This window comes from Meleagris gallopavo, chromosome 2, assembly GCF_905368555.1.
Source record: "Meleagris gallopavo chromosome 2, MGAL_WU_HG_1.1, whole genome shotgun sequence".
Classification (NCBI taxonomy): domain Eukaryota; kingdom Metazoa; phylum Chordata; class Aves; order Galliformes; family Phasianidae; genus Meleagris; species Meleagris gallopavo.
The window spans coordinates 21,551,764-21,566,659 of NC_139405.1; the positions used below are offsets into that span (position 1 = coordinate 21,551,764).

At 40.6% G+C, this 14,896-nt stretch overlaps 1 protein-coding gene and 1 long non-coding RNA gene across 3 annotated transcripts in view; one reads left to right on the plus strand and one right to left on the minus strand.

Annotated features, from left to right (window-relative positions):
- Positions 1-14,896, minus strand: part of LOC109365905 (uncharacterized) — a 68,870-nt gene that overhangs the window by 41,939 nt on the left and 12,035 nt on the right. For both annotated transcript variants that reach the window (XR_014881960.1, XR_014881959.1), the window contains exon 3: positions 11,326-11,464. This is a non-coding gene — a long non-coding RNA (uncharacterized LOC109365905). The remainder of the gene's footprint in view (positions 1-11,325; positions 11,465-14,896) is intronic.
- On the plus strand, positions 312-6,721 carry NEK2 (NIMA related kinase 2). The gene is made up of 9 exons (XM_003203865.5): positions 312-490; positions 593-810; positions 903-1,140; positions 1,807-1,889; positions 2,124-2,250; positions 2,932-3,151; positions 4,129-4,183; positions 4,269-4,339; positions 6,205-6,721. The coding sequence occupies exons 1-9, from the start codon at positions 395-397 to the stop codon at positions 6,429-6,431; spliced, it is 1,335 nt and encodes a 444-aa protein (XP_003203913.1). The 5' UTR covers positions 312-394; the 3' UTR covers positions 6,432-6,721.

Consider the following 14,896-nt stretch of genomic DNA (forward strand, 5'->3'; position numbering starts at 1 on the left):
CTGCAGACCTCGTCCGCCTCAGAAAACACGAACGAAAGCAAACAGAAACACGGAACACCCACAGGCCGCAGAACGCCCCGCCCGCTCTGACGGAGGACGGCCCGCCCCCGTCCCGCCCGCTGGCAGTTGCCGCGGTCCCGCCACGCCGTACGAGCGCGAGGCGGTGCCACGCGAAAGGGGCGGGATGGAGCGTAGCGGCTCCAACTCTCGCGATATCTCCCACGCACCGCCTCCGGACGGTTGCGCCGGCCGTTACCCGACGGGCGTCGTTTACGGCGGCACAGCCAATGGGAAGCGCGGAGCTCGATCGGGGCGGGCCAATGAGAGGAAGGGGCGTCGGGTTCAAACCGCGCCGGTGCGGCGGGCGGCCGGCAGCTCGCGGTGCGGTAGCGCCATGCCCAGCCGGCCCGAGGACTACGAGGTGCTGCTTACCATCGGCGCCGGCTCCTACGGCAAGTGCCGCAAGGTGCGGCGCAAGGCCGACGGCAAGGTGAGGCGCCGGCCGGGAGCTCTCGGGAGCGGCGGGGGCTCTGACGGCTCTTCGTCCCGCTTTTAGTCGCTCGCTGCGCGTTTTGCGTTTTCCTTTTTGTAGATCCTGGTATGGAAGGAGCTCGACTACGGCTCCATGACGGAGGCGGAGAAGCAGATGCTCGTTTCGGAGGTGAATCTGCTCCGCGAGCTGCGGCACCCCAACATCGTCCGCTACCACGACCGCATCATCGACCGGAGCAACACCACCCTCTACATCGTGATGGAGTACTGCGACGGCGGCGACCTGGCCAGCGTCATCGCGCGCTGCACCAGGGAGAGGTGCGCTGCGGCCGCAGGGGGAGGGCGAGATCCGAGGGGGCGCGGGGCGGTGTGCGTCGGCATTGCCGTTGACAAAGGCACCTCTTCCACAGGCACTACTTGGAAGAGAGCTTTGTTCTCCGAGTGTTGACTCAGTTGGCGTTGGCCTTGAAGGAATGCCATAGGCGGAGTGATGGTGGAGTCACTGTACACCGTGACTTAAAACCTGCGAATGTCTTCCTAGATGGCAAGCAGAATGTTAAACTCGGAGATTTTGGACTGGCTCGAATTCTGCATCATGACACCAGCTTTGCCAAAACTTTTGTTGGAACCCCGTACTATATGTCTCCAGTAAGACCTCTGTTCTGTTCCTTTTCTTCCCTTTAAGGTCTGTTTTCTGCAGTGTTGGTTTCACAGTCTATTAATGCTTTGGAGGATTTAATGAGGAATTGCTTGTCTTAAATGTGGGTGACTCATAAAGCGTATGTATGTTTAGAAACAAGATTGTTTTACAGAAAGTTAGCTTAGTTCTATATACTTGAACTATTATTGAGGTAAGTTTATATTGGAGTATCTTTCTCTCTAAAAAGAACAGAAAAGCTAGAGCATTCTTTGTTTTATAGTGTTAATGTAAAGAGTTCATTAAATCACCTGCTGAGGGTGAGGTTTCAATTTGTATTAGAAATAAGCAAGAGTTATTTCCCTGATACAATGGTTTGTTTGTTATTTTCTTTTGTGGGGGCAATAATAATGCTGACTGAAATATAGGGTTCTGTCCATTGAGGACTGATGCAGCACTTTAGTCTGTAGTTATTGCAGTAGTTGTTATTTAGTTATTAGTTATTGGAATAACTAAAGACCCTGCTCGTAAGAATTGCTATGGAGGTAAATGAAAAAAGAATCTTAGAAGCAACCCCAGAAGCCAGAGCTAAATTCAGGTTTGAACAGGAGGGGATGATCCTGTAATACGAGACAAATATCTTAGTTAATAAACTTAAGATTTTTCTCTTTCTTTAGGAGCAAATTAACCACATGTCATACAATGAGAAATCTGACATCTGGTCTCTAGGATGTCTTCTATATGAGTTATGTGCTCTCACGTAAGTATAATAGTGTGCTAATTAATTTAGAAGCGTAACTCTTAAGGTGCATATGGTTACTCTTCGTATAAACAGTACCTTAAAGGATTTAGGGACGAGTCCTAGATCTTTATTTCCGTATTTGTCTTGACAGTAGGTAGCCAGTCTTTGCTGCTTATTTCTTAGTCTGACACTTTAATGAAAATAAGTCTTACAAAACTGGTGAGATAACTCAAGAAAAACACTATTCTTCAGGCCTCCGTTTACAGCTTACAACCAGAAGGAGTTGGCAGAAAAGATAAGGGAGGGGAAGTTCAGACGAATACCGTATCGTTACTCAGAGCAGTTGAATGAACTTCTCAAACAGATGCTGAACTTGAAGGTAAGAATCAGTTCTTAATTTTCTGCCTATGATAAGAGCTAGTACTGAAGTACTGGTTTTCCTCCTCAGTTTATGAAACAAACTAATCTGCAGTAGTGGTGGCCATCATCTTGTCACCAGCAATACTACCTGTGTAGGAAGGTGGGAAAAACTACTTTGAGTATATCTTAAAAAAGAAAAAAGAGGTAGGTAAGCAGCATCAGCTGCTCAAGAGTTACCCTAGGTTAATAGGGTGCAAAATAGTGTCTCAGTATGGCCTACTGGAATTATCTAACAGCATATGAAATATGGTCTAACTTCAGGGTTAAAATTGTTCCACCAAGTTGTATAATGAACCTAAATCTCTAACAGGTGTGGATTCTTCAAGTTCCCCACCCGCTTAGGCTCTGAAAGGAATAGATACCTGTGCTGGGATAGCCAGACTTGTGGCTTCTGGTGCTGAAGGCTGGTAGCAGCCTCCTACCTCACTTTTGTCTGGTTAAATAAGTACAGCATGCCAGACCTTAGCTGTTGCCCTTTACACTTTTTTTTTTTTTAATCAGCTTCTCCTTCACTATAAAGCACATCAGCTGATTTCCACCTGGGGATGCATCTTGCTTGGGAATCCATGGCAGTAGGTTTTTTTTGTTTTTTTTTTTTCTTGATTGCAGCTGAGGGTTACTGGTGACTTCTCTCCTTTAGGATTATTGCCGACCTTCTGTTGAAGATATTCTGCAGCACCCCTTGATAGCAGATTTAGTGGCAGAAGAGCAGAGAAAAAATTCTGATAAAAGAGGCCGGAGATCAGGAGAGCCAGAGAGGGTCCAGCATTCGGATGCTCCAGTGAATGAACTGAAGTTGAAGGAGCAACAATTACATGAAAGAGAGCAAGCCATTAAGGACAGAGAGCAACGATTAGAGCGTATGATGTTTTTCTTTGGGAAGGGGGTGGCAATGGGACTCTGATATAAAAGAATATGTGCTGATGATGGAAATGTAGACTGTTTTCAAAACTCATCTTAATGCACCAGGCTATCGTATTCCTGTAGATGCTACTAGAATTCTGTCCAAAGACTAAAACAAGAATGCTTGGCCTTAAATAATCTATACTAGTTTGTTCTTCTTTTCAATTGCAAAGATATACTTGGCAGTTCAGAAATGTAAGCCTGGTCTGTGAAGAATATTAAAACTGAGCAGTAATCAGCAAAATATGCAGAAAACCAGGGTCCAAATACATTGCTCTGTGCAGTGTAGGCTGATCTCCATGTGTTCTGTGCAGATTAGCACCAGCTACGTTATGCTTGCCTTAGGCTATATACTAATGTTGGATTAAAATATACCTGAGTGAATGGTCAGCTGCTTTCATAGAAGCTGCATTCTACAGGTAACTTATATGTGAAACAGTGTAGGTGGCTGAGCTGGTAGGACTTCCTGGCTACATATAATACTTCGTTACATACATAGAGGCTCCGCTATATAAGTTTTTAACTACATATATGATTTTCTGAGCCTGAATAACAGCTGCTGTTATAAAATGTTAGGTCATAGCTGACTCTTTAATTGGTATCTAAATACTGAGACCTAGTGTCTTGTTTGCTGTGAGATAATGTTCAGAACAGAAATCTGCTGTAGCTTCACTGTGGCACTTTTTTCCTAAAGGAAAACAACCAACACACTTAAGAGCACTTGTTCAGTGTTTTATTGACGTATTGGTAGAGCTTGAAGCTTGTATCTGCGTAGCAGTTACTTCGCTTTGTTTAGAGATACAGAAGCAGAACATAAGAACATCTGGCAGGCTATTACTGCTGTCTTTATTCACAAGAAAATGTACCATGCACAATCCCTCTAGCTTTAACATTTACATTCAAACATTACATACTACCCTATTTCTATTTCCAGAGAGAGAACGGGAACTCTGTGTTCGAGAGAGGCTGGCAGAGGACAAACTTGCTAGGTATTTTATTAACCTATAACTGCCTTGATTAGAAGCTCTACAGCCTTACAGCAAAAAAGCTTAAACTTCCTTTTTTTCAAAACAGAGCTGAAAAATTGATGAGGAACTACAGTCTCTACAAACAGCAGAGGACATTATCTTCCGCAGATGGTCCAGGTATGCAAGCATATGAGGAGCCTCTTGCACTGATAAATGTAGGCTGGTATGACCAGAAGAATGCTTATGATCAACGTGCTGTATGTAGTCCCATTGTAGCAATACAAAACCCCATTATCTCTGCCTGGGAAGAGACTCTTGATTTTCTGCTTCGCAGGAAGATCTGAACAATGCTCACGTATCAGTGTGAGTTACCACTGTCAGCCTTACAGTTTTGTTTTGCAAATTAGGTTCTTGTGATGAACCAACAAAATGCTGACTTGTAATCCAAACCTCAGACTTGTACTTATTTTAGTTGCCTTCTTAAGGACCTTTGATATAGTAAATTTCAATAAAAATTCAAATGCCTAATTACTTCATCTTTAGTTTCAACTTCTAAAGTCCTCAGAGTGGGAACTAATATTTGTTGCAAGTCACACAGCTGTAATCACTGCCTCACTTAGGCTCAGAAGAAAACAGTGTTATTAATTTACTTCAGTTTAATTCACAAGAATCAAAAACACACTTGACAATGTGCTATAATACTTGACTACTTACATCTGTTTTACGAGATCTATTAGCTCACAAGTGTTTGAGCCTTACTTTGGCCTTGGTAATATTCAAATCTTCCCTGTAATAACTGATAGTATCTACTGCTCATTGCACTTTAATAGTATAAATGACCAATAAGTACTTGATACTACTTTTGTAGTTAGGGAAAGCAACAGTAAAAATCTTGGATGGGGATATTAAACACTGGCTCTGAAGCAGTACTACTAGAACAAAGAAATGTGAATAGCCTTTAACATGAAGCAAAAAAAAAAAAATCTTCATTTAGTTTTAGTTGGAGAAAAAGCAAGATATGAATGTGTCACTGCCTCTAATAAAAATAAAACTGAAGTTGCTTCCCCTCAAGAAGTGGCTATCATAGTGTAAAAGAACACAAGTGAAGTACCCCTAGAAATTAGTGCTATTTGAATGTTTCTAACATACCTGACTATTTTAAGAATTCTCTCCCAACCTCTTTTCCTCTTTTATTTGACCCATTAAAGAAAATAAAATCAAATAAAAACTAAACTTGCCTGGAGCTTTCTGATATTGTTGGAAGCAAAAAGTTAAACAAGCTTCAGCGCTTCCTTCTCTTCCTCTTCTCCCCCTCTTTCATACAATGTTTTGATATTAGCAGATATTCATGTTTGAAAATAAGCAAAGACACTTGGTGTAGCTAATACTAACAGACAGAAAATGCAGAAAAGTAAATGTAGCTGTTCCAAGAGTGACTTGCTCTTGCTCTAGTCTCAGCTGTAGACCATGTCATTATACATTTCTCTAACAATGTTTTCTAGCTTCCAACTCATTCAGTAGCATTCTTGTAACACTGTTTCTGAAACTTACCCACACCTGACACAGGTTGTGTTAATATTGCAATACATTAACAAGATCACTTGCTACTAATTTCTTTAGTTTGCTTTAATGCTCTTCCTCATCATTGGATTGCATCTCACACAGATTCTTAATTCTTCTTCAAACTTAGTTGTGTGGCTCACTTTACAGTAAAAGGGAATACCAAAATTCCTAGTTTCTATGAGCATGTCCTAAATGCTATTTCTGCAGAGAAAACAGTTGTTCTCTTTATTTCAAGTGCTATTCCCTTAAGAGCTCTTTAGAAGCTACATTGCATACACCCTTTTATTGGAATCATTTTAAAACTTCACTTTCAAGTTTTCCTTCAAAAATGGGAATTATTGCCAAGAGCTGAGATGCATTTAATTAGGTCACTTGGATCCATGTGTAGTTAACAAAATGGGTGACAGGATTAAAGGTTATAAGCTAAGCAATAAATGCTGAGATGCACTAATTCAGTTTCTGTTTGTTTGTTTCTTAAGATAATGCACTCCTGCTCCCCTTTTCTACAACCAAGAAGAAGGTCCACTTTGGTGGAAGTGAAGAGAATGCTATGCCTTCTGTTAATGTGGAGAACTATCCCCTTTCGAAAGGGAAATGCTCTGATCTCAAAAGACGCCTGTATGCTGCGAACCTGCGAGCTCAAGCACTGTGTGAACTGGAAAAGAACTACCAACTAAAGAGCAGACAAATCTTGGGCATGCGCTGAACCTGTAACATAGGTGTACAGTATTTATCTTTTTAGAGTTGATTATATATGTAGGATGGCACTTATGCCTTCCTCTTTTAAACTGGAACCTACTGAAAATGTATTTTAAATCTTTATACAAATAATTTTTTTTTCTAAGGGGAAAAGAGGCTATGTTACAAAAACAGGTCACTTTGATATCAAACAAGTTGAGCTGTATTATTAAAATATATTTTTTTTGCTTTTCTTTGTTTACTACATGTTGTTTCTCTGCCAAAAAAAAAATAATAATAATAATATAGCAAAACAGATTTTACTAGATTTGGTGTGAAAGACTTTTAGCTGAAAAAAATACAGACATTCAAAGTCTGGGTTAAAATCACATTGTACAGTACTTGTTAAAAGTGCTTACAGGTGTCTGCTTGTGAATACTTTTTAGCTCTCAAAAGAGCAAAATGAATTTTTAAAATCTCTTTCCTCTACCGAAGTGGAAAAAAGACCTAATTATGGAATTGTAGGTGTTGGAAGGGACCTCTGGATATTATCCAGTCCAACTCTCCTGCTAAAGCAGGTTCCCTGGAGTAGGTTGTACAGGAAAGCATCCATCAGGTAGGTTTTTAATATTTCCAGTAACTGATGAGTTTATAGTCCTGCTGCCTGGACAGCTGCATGGCATTTTGTCAGCTCCTGAAAGATCTGTTTTGGGGTGTGTATTTGAAGAAGACATCTTCTTTGGTTTATCTTAAAAATGTGGTGCAAACTGAACCCATGAGTCTCTCTCCTGGGGCCGGGCATCACCCAGGATATTGGTACCTGTCTTTCAGGCAGAGGCAATTCTACTTCAAATAGCAAATAATTTTCTTCAAGTTTTCAGCCTCCATCTTTCCTCTCACAGTTCTCTGCTGGAGTGGTTGTTGGTTGCTCAAGGTGTTGTAAATTTAATAAACTAACTCAGATTCACAAATACAAAAAAAATCCTTTGCAACTCCAGTGCTGCGTATATATTACATATGAAGATTTCTCTGGGTTGAAATGCTTAAAACATTTATAGAAAGCAGCTGATTTTATTAACGTGTGTTTTCTTGTTGGGCCAAGAATGCTTTTTAAAGAGGTATTCTACACGTTTTCCATCATAAATACTGTTTAAGATGCTCACACATAATTTAAGGATGAATCCACACTTTTTCACAATGCTTGTATATAGATTTTTCTGTTGTGTGCCTCAGCCAGAAAATCTGTAATGCAGCTCTACTGAGATACATGTGGATCTTTGTATAACCCATAAAAGAGTAAAGGTTAGAATATGCAGTAGTATACTTTAATGTGGAAAAAGTGGGGGATGCAAGTATTTTGTTGGTCACTATCATCTGCAAAATACAGGTAGTCAAAGGAGGAAACAAAAGTAACCAAGAAAAGAGTAATTAATGATTCAGGAAAGTCTGTATCATTAGCTGGCTGATGCTTTTTCAAACTTTGCGTTTGAAAAAGCCAGACTAATAAAAAGGCTTGACTTTTTCTCTTGGACAACATAAATAGATCAAATAATTACTGCATTTAAGAGTAAGATATCTTCAGAACAATACCTGCAGCTTCTCTTCGTTTAATTCTCTAGTGACCTGAAGATGGTGCTGTTGCCCTGTAACTGTTGGGAACTGCCTGTAGCCTATTGATACCTTATCTAACACAAAATTTAGGATCTGATTGAAATATATTTTTGTCTGTTTTGTTTCAGAAAATGGTAAGTGTATTGCTGCAAGATATTGGTATATTTAGGCTACGGATGCTTTTGTACTTGCTGGTGCAAATAATTGCAATTATTTGTGATTTGCCATTTTGCATCTTTTATCCATGTTTTTAAAGATAGTTGAATCAAAATCTTAGTTAACAATTACACCATTATGAACAGGAAATGCTGCAGAGTACGCAAACTATCAACCATGATAGCAGTGATAAATGAAAACAGCTTAAGATACAGCTGTAGCATTGAGCTATATCAAATGCATTACCCTCAATGTCCTCTTGAGGTATTATTGCCCTAAAATGATAAGTGCAGTCTTTCTGGAGGTTTTTAGAATAAGAACTTCCTACCAGTGTGTGTCAAACAAGGGAAGGCTTGTTGATTGTCTTCGTTATGCCTTGGGGTTTTTGCTTTGGAATCCTGGAATTCACACATTCCTACTAATGCATAATAGTTTTCCCAGAGCATGCGTGCAGCACTGGAATCACACTTAGGCTGTAATTTTCAATTATATGCAGGAAAATAAATAGAATATGTATGGGAACACCGACTGCTTGCAAAGCAGTGCCATCATTCCAATGCATATACTTCATTCCTAAAAATAAGGGTAAATTTATATGTACGCACAAGGTTTAGCTTAGGCATTTCCCTCATGTGGCATGCAGGGTGATAATAATAGTGTATACTGTTGGATATTCTGAGATATTCACTACTCTTTAATATTGGTATCAGGAATTCTAATAATGTCTATAGTTGCGGGCACTCAAACGATACAAGAAGAGTAGATCTCAAGGGAAGTTGCACCACTTTTGAAAACTGTGGCCCAAATCTCTGATCTTAGCCTTTGTGTGTGATCTTAATCAAGACCCTATCCTGTGCCTAAGGCTCCATCCTTATCAGGCTTGTCACAGGGGGGAGCTCAGAGACAGTGCTGGGATCCTGTACAGGTCTGCACTTTTACCGGATTTATAACATCTAGAAGAAATCAGGCTTAAACACAGAGGACTATGAATCTCATTCCTAAACAAGAATATCAATAAATCTTTAATCTGTACTACATTATTGAACAGCTGGAGGGATAAATCTTCTAGAACAACTAATTATAATTTTATTTTTTCACAGGGAAATTCACATTTTCCCTCTTTATTCTCACTGATTAGGCCAGCAGGTAGTGCTCTGGCACAAACTGATCCACAGCTGCTTACTGTGAGAATCTACCTGCAGATACCCAGAAGTAGAAAATACAGTGCAGTGAAGCTCCTTGCTATCACTGTTGTCCTCACACGAAAAAGAGGCATTGCTTCTCACTTACACCACTTGTCATCCCAATGCTTGCATGCACTTCTTAGTGTGCTGATAAATTCATTTCCCAGTTCATAGCATTCACAGTCCAAAATACAGTCAGATCTAGTGATGGTACAGTGACAGCCTTTGGGCTGCGTCTGTGTCCCTTTCTTTCCTTGTGCAACTTGTGTGAAGCCAGAGGAATCCTAGGAGCCATAAAGCTGTGGCTCTGGGCTTGGAAGGAAGCCAAAGCCTGCCTGAGGAACTTGCTGAAAGAGCCATTCCAACACTGTGGAAGACTTTGTCATAATTAAGGCTAAATACATTATAACCCATGTCAGGTAAAATAAGTGAGTTTTATTTGTATATTTACTTGAAAAGTTAGGTGAAGGTTAAATATTAACCTTTACAACCTTAAAAGGCTCCACAGACTGACTGCAGCACATCATACTGCTTTTTCATTTAACATCGCTTTCAGCCAGATCAGCAGTGCTGAGAAGTTACTGTACACGAGGCAGCAACACCTTTATCTGACTTCTTCTGAAGACGAAGTGTGCTTCTGTGGCTCAGCTGCCATAAAAGAATGAAGTTTTATTGGAAGCAACGGTTCTCTGCATTCTGCAAAATGGACTCCTGCCATTTGGATCACGCTTCCAGGCTGCACCCACTCTCAACTATTAGATCCAAGACACAGAAGTCAGCATTTAGTGCTTCACACAACAAGCAGTGACTAATAATAAAAAACTCAGTTTCTGCTATCAATTTTCATATGCATTTTTTTTGTCATAAAACTTGGTCTGCAGCATGCAGATTGATGGGGAGTTAAGAGGTGCTCAAGTACATGGCTAGAGTTAGTAATTTTTTTCCCATTATTCATATAAATCTGAAAAACTTTTATTTGCAAAGGTAGCTGCTAAACTTTTTTTCTTTTTTTTTTTTTTTTACTGATTAATCAGCTCTTTCAGCAGGTCCTGCTCTTGTAAGGTCAGCAGAAGCAAGCTTATGCAAAACACAAATTTTTGCATGTATGTGTCAGTCCAAGTCCCAAGGACATAGCAGAAGCTCAGAAAAGCCAATGACAAGCTCTCTTTCAAACTCACTGAACCTTTGGCTGGACTTCAATTTCATTAGCATTAGACACTTGTAAATACTTACACTTGTTTGCTCTTTGTGGACTAAGCATTGCCAAAGACACAGCAGGAACAATCCATCAACCTTCCTCAACAGAAATGAAGACAAGTCACTTTAGGTAGAGCTCTCAATCTTGGCTTCTGTGAAATCAGACTTTCCTTGACAGAAAATCACATTAATAGCCCTTTGGAAAGCCTGGACACCACAGACCTCTCTGGAGGTGTATGTAGTACTGTGGAACACTGAATACACTTTTTCTGCTCATCCAACTGCAAATAGAAGTAATGTTATATACCTGACCTCTCGGTTCTTCATAGAACATCAGGGAATATTCCAGTGACCCCAGAGCTAGGTTCCTATTTAGGTCATCCAGGAAGTCTAGATGCCTGACAAATATGTGTGTTAAAGTCACTGACCGACTTGAGAGCTAATTGCCATTTAAAGTATTTTCTGACTGCTACTAATCAATCGTTAGATGCCACTGGGGAAAGATAATATGGGCTTTCTGAGACTTGGATGATAACACAAACAAAGCTGCCAGGGCAAGTGGCAGATCGTGACAGATAATGATTTTGTGGGAGGTGAAGCAAATACCTCCTATGGCAGTGATCCACGTAATTAGCTTGAGCTGGATGCAAGTGCTTTGTGGTTGCAACTAAAAGCAGGAGGAAGCGTTAGCATTAAAGAAAATGATACAATCAAGGAAGTATTCAGTTGATTGGAAAAAATAACTTAGTTTCATAAGAATTATTATAGTCTTACCTTTAGGGCATATTTTGAATTTCTCTCCCCAGGTGAACTGAGAGCAAGAAGAATCTTCTCACCATCATGCTAGTTTCTAGAGGTGCCAGTGTTATCAGAGAAGAGCTGCTGTATGATGCACCCAAACGGATCCATCTACCTGTAAGGTATCCATCAGCTATTTTCATTCAGTCTACTTCGGCCACGTGATGGACACAGATTAGCAGTGTGATGAATACAGGTGAGCGACAAAGAACATACCACTAAAGCTCCATGTAAGATGCCACAAGAACTCTCTTCTCTAAATTTCCCACTCTTCCTCAAAACCAAATACCTGCTTTGATGCTTCATGTTTCAAAATAAGTCTGGTGGCTACAGCGGAACTTCACCTCTGTGCAAAGCCACAACCAGTGAACCTCCAGGTGTTTTCAAAAAGGGAAAGGGCATGAAACTATTTGTTCTTGTTACTGATTTTAACTAAGGGACTGAAAATAGGACCTTGCACTTCCTAAGTTCAGTGAAATTGTCTGGGCAGAGCTCTAAAAGCCTTATTTCAGAAGCTTGAAAGGAAATTTGTGGAGGAACAACTACAGCCTTCACTTGTGCATGTTCTTAACCTCTTTCCCTGTTTATTTTGCTGTCTCACGTTCTGACTAAACGAATCCATGGCAGACTGGTCTTGTAACTGCTGCTAATTTGCACTTGCTGCTGGCATGGCTGTGGGTGCAAACAAAACAGTTAAGTGTTGGCAAGAAGTGGTGGGTTAATCACTGTCTTGGAAGCCTGGTGTTCTGCTTGTGCTCCAGGGAATGAGCTCAACTGAACAGAGAAACCCAGCCAGGGAACTCAGCCCTGGGTTTGTGCCAGGCAGTAACCATGAGTTTTGTTTTCAAAGCTGGCTCTGCAGGAGCTTCTTACATAAAATCCTAGGGCCTGGCTTAAATTGACCAGATGTTCTAATGGTCACTTTTTTTTAATCCCATTTTTTACAGTTTAGATTCCAGCTGCAAGGCCATTTTCTGGAAGTGAAGCAGCACTTGCATCAAGGGTCAATTCTAAGCTCATTGTAATTATTCCAAGCTTATTGCAATTATTGCAATGATTTACAGTGTTTACAAGCAACCTGCCATATCTGCAGTGCCTCAGTTGAAGGTCAATCTCCTTGTCAGAAATAGGAGCCATTTTAGAGGCTCACTCCAGGCCACGAGGTCTCTTCAACCTGCCCCTATCCCCCTTACCAGGCTGTTTCTCCATACCATCAGCTAGGGCAAACAGCCAAAATTCTTGAAAATTTTTCACCTTAATAAAGTGAGATTGAAGAAATTTCTATACCATGATGGAGTACCTGAAGATGAATAGTAACATGTTAAATAATGCTATTTAACTACTCATAACTTTGCAGCTATTATTGGACATGTAAAGATATACTGTATGTAACCGGTTAGCACAGATACAAAGTTGGAGAAAAACTGTGTATGTTCAGCATGGTTTTACTATTGTTATTATCATACAAACATGTACTACCAAAGATGCTGTCAGCATTGTTCCTAATCCAGTATCTCAGAGAACCAGGATGTGAAGAAATATTTCTAGTGATGCTACAGTAAAATTGCCAATAGTTCCCATACAGAACATTGGAAGCTTCAACAAGAAAAACGGAGAATAAAATCAAATCTTTGCAATGGTAAGGACAACTTTCACTGTACGCAAACACAGAGCTGTCATCTACCCTCCTTTTTATTGGCTAAACACAGAACGATTAGCCACTTCCCCAGTTCACAGGCTTATTCTCCCTGGTGACTCAGCCTCCGAGGAATGGTGGCTGCTCTCTTTTTTAGTGCCACACTAAACTCCTTATCATGCTGTAAATCGTCCTGTTGTGTTTCAGCCTCGGCAGCACCCAGAAACAGGGCACATATCCAGTGTCAGCACTACCTGCTCCTTGCTGCATGTAATATGTTTAAGACCCTGGCTACTGCTGAGGTCCTTTGCCCTTAGATAGATAGATAGATAGATAGATAGACAGACAGATAGATAAAGCAAGAAAAGAACAATAGACATTTCTCAACCAGTAAATTATTCTAGAGAAACCCATATTTGGGGCTTCCATCACTTGGCAATGAGGCTTTTGTTTTAAGCAGGCAGTTAGGAGGAAAAAAAATATATTGTTTTTGCACAGCTATTGGGTCATTCTGGACAACATCCACCCTTCTAATTGTCTTGATTAATTTAATACCAGTCTTCAAATTGACAGCCTGATAGCCTGACTTCCTACTGTCACAGGGTGAGGCTGTCACAGTGTGCACTCTGTGCTCTGTCTTCTCATCAAAGTTGCTCAGATCTGTGGCACTTTCTTTTGTTTTAGGAAGTGGTTACTTCAAAAATAGGAAGGATAATTTTAAGTAATTCTACACAGATTCCTGAGAAGGTACCAAGTGATTATATCTGACATCCTTTCCCCTCTTTTTATTTTGTCTGAGCAAATCCTACTTTGGCATGGGAGCAGGAACGGCCACTTAAACAACAGCAGTTTATTTACAGCTCCTTGGGGTTTCATTGTCATTTGTCTGGGATGGTAGAAACATTAACCCTAATTCAGCATTGTTGGAAGCAAAGGATTTCCATGTCACTGCCTTTTCAAAATGCATGTACTAAAGGAGAGTTTTAATGTACAACCATTTCGCAATCACTTTTTCCTCTATGAGTTTTGGGGATAATTTTTTGAAAGAAAAACAAACAAACAAACAACAACAACAACAAAAACTGTGGGCCAAGAATCATTGTAACCAAAAAGTCCACCTGATGCTGTTGCTCACTCTTTTTACAATGAACCTTGTAAAAATTTTCTTTACCCACTCCTGAAACATTAACAATATCTGGATCTGAGTAATTGCGGTTGCTCTTGCAGAACACATTGGCAGCCAAGGGACAGCAGACTGCAGGGCTGATGTACTGAGGAATGAGACTGTTTCCCCGTGACCTGGAACCTGCCTATCACTGCTGGCCAGATTTCAAAAAGCTACTGCACAATTTATTTGGGAATCTTTGTTGCGAGATTCTGAGTCACAGATTGAGGTTATTTCAGTGCTACAGCTCCTAAAGATCAGCACTGGAATGATAACTCCAGAACCTGTATTTGAGATTGTGTAATTTTTTCTTCGACTTTCCTTTAGAGCACCTGTGAAGGACAGGTTCTTTTTGGCAAAAAGCATCCTACTAAAAACTATCATCTCGTGATCCTACTAAAGGCTCCGGACAAAAGCTGAGAGTTTTCCCCATTCCCAAGCTAAGCTTTCTAACTTTCAGGTCTGCCTGATACCAGATGGTGGAAGTATGGGTGCTCACGGCTCCAGGAGGTATCTGCCATACATCAAACTGAGAGGTTGGCAAACCAAGGGAAGATGCTGAAGATTACAAAGCTTAGGGGAAGATTATAAGGCTTTGTCCTTCAACTGTAAATGTGGGAGGAATCCTGGCCCCAGGGGAATCACTGATTCAGTTGTGGCCTGGGCTGCATACAAAGTCCTGTGTTTTTGATCTAGTGTTCATTCATTTCCAGCCCTTTTCCCTCACCATCCCTCACTGCTGCTCT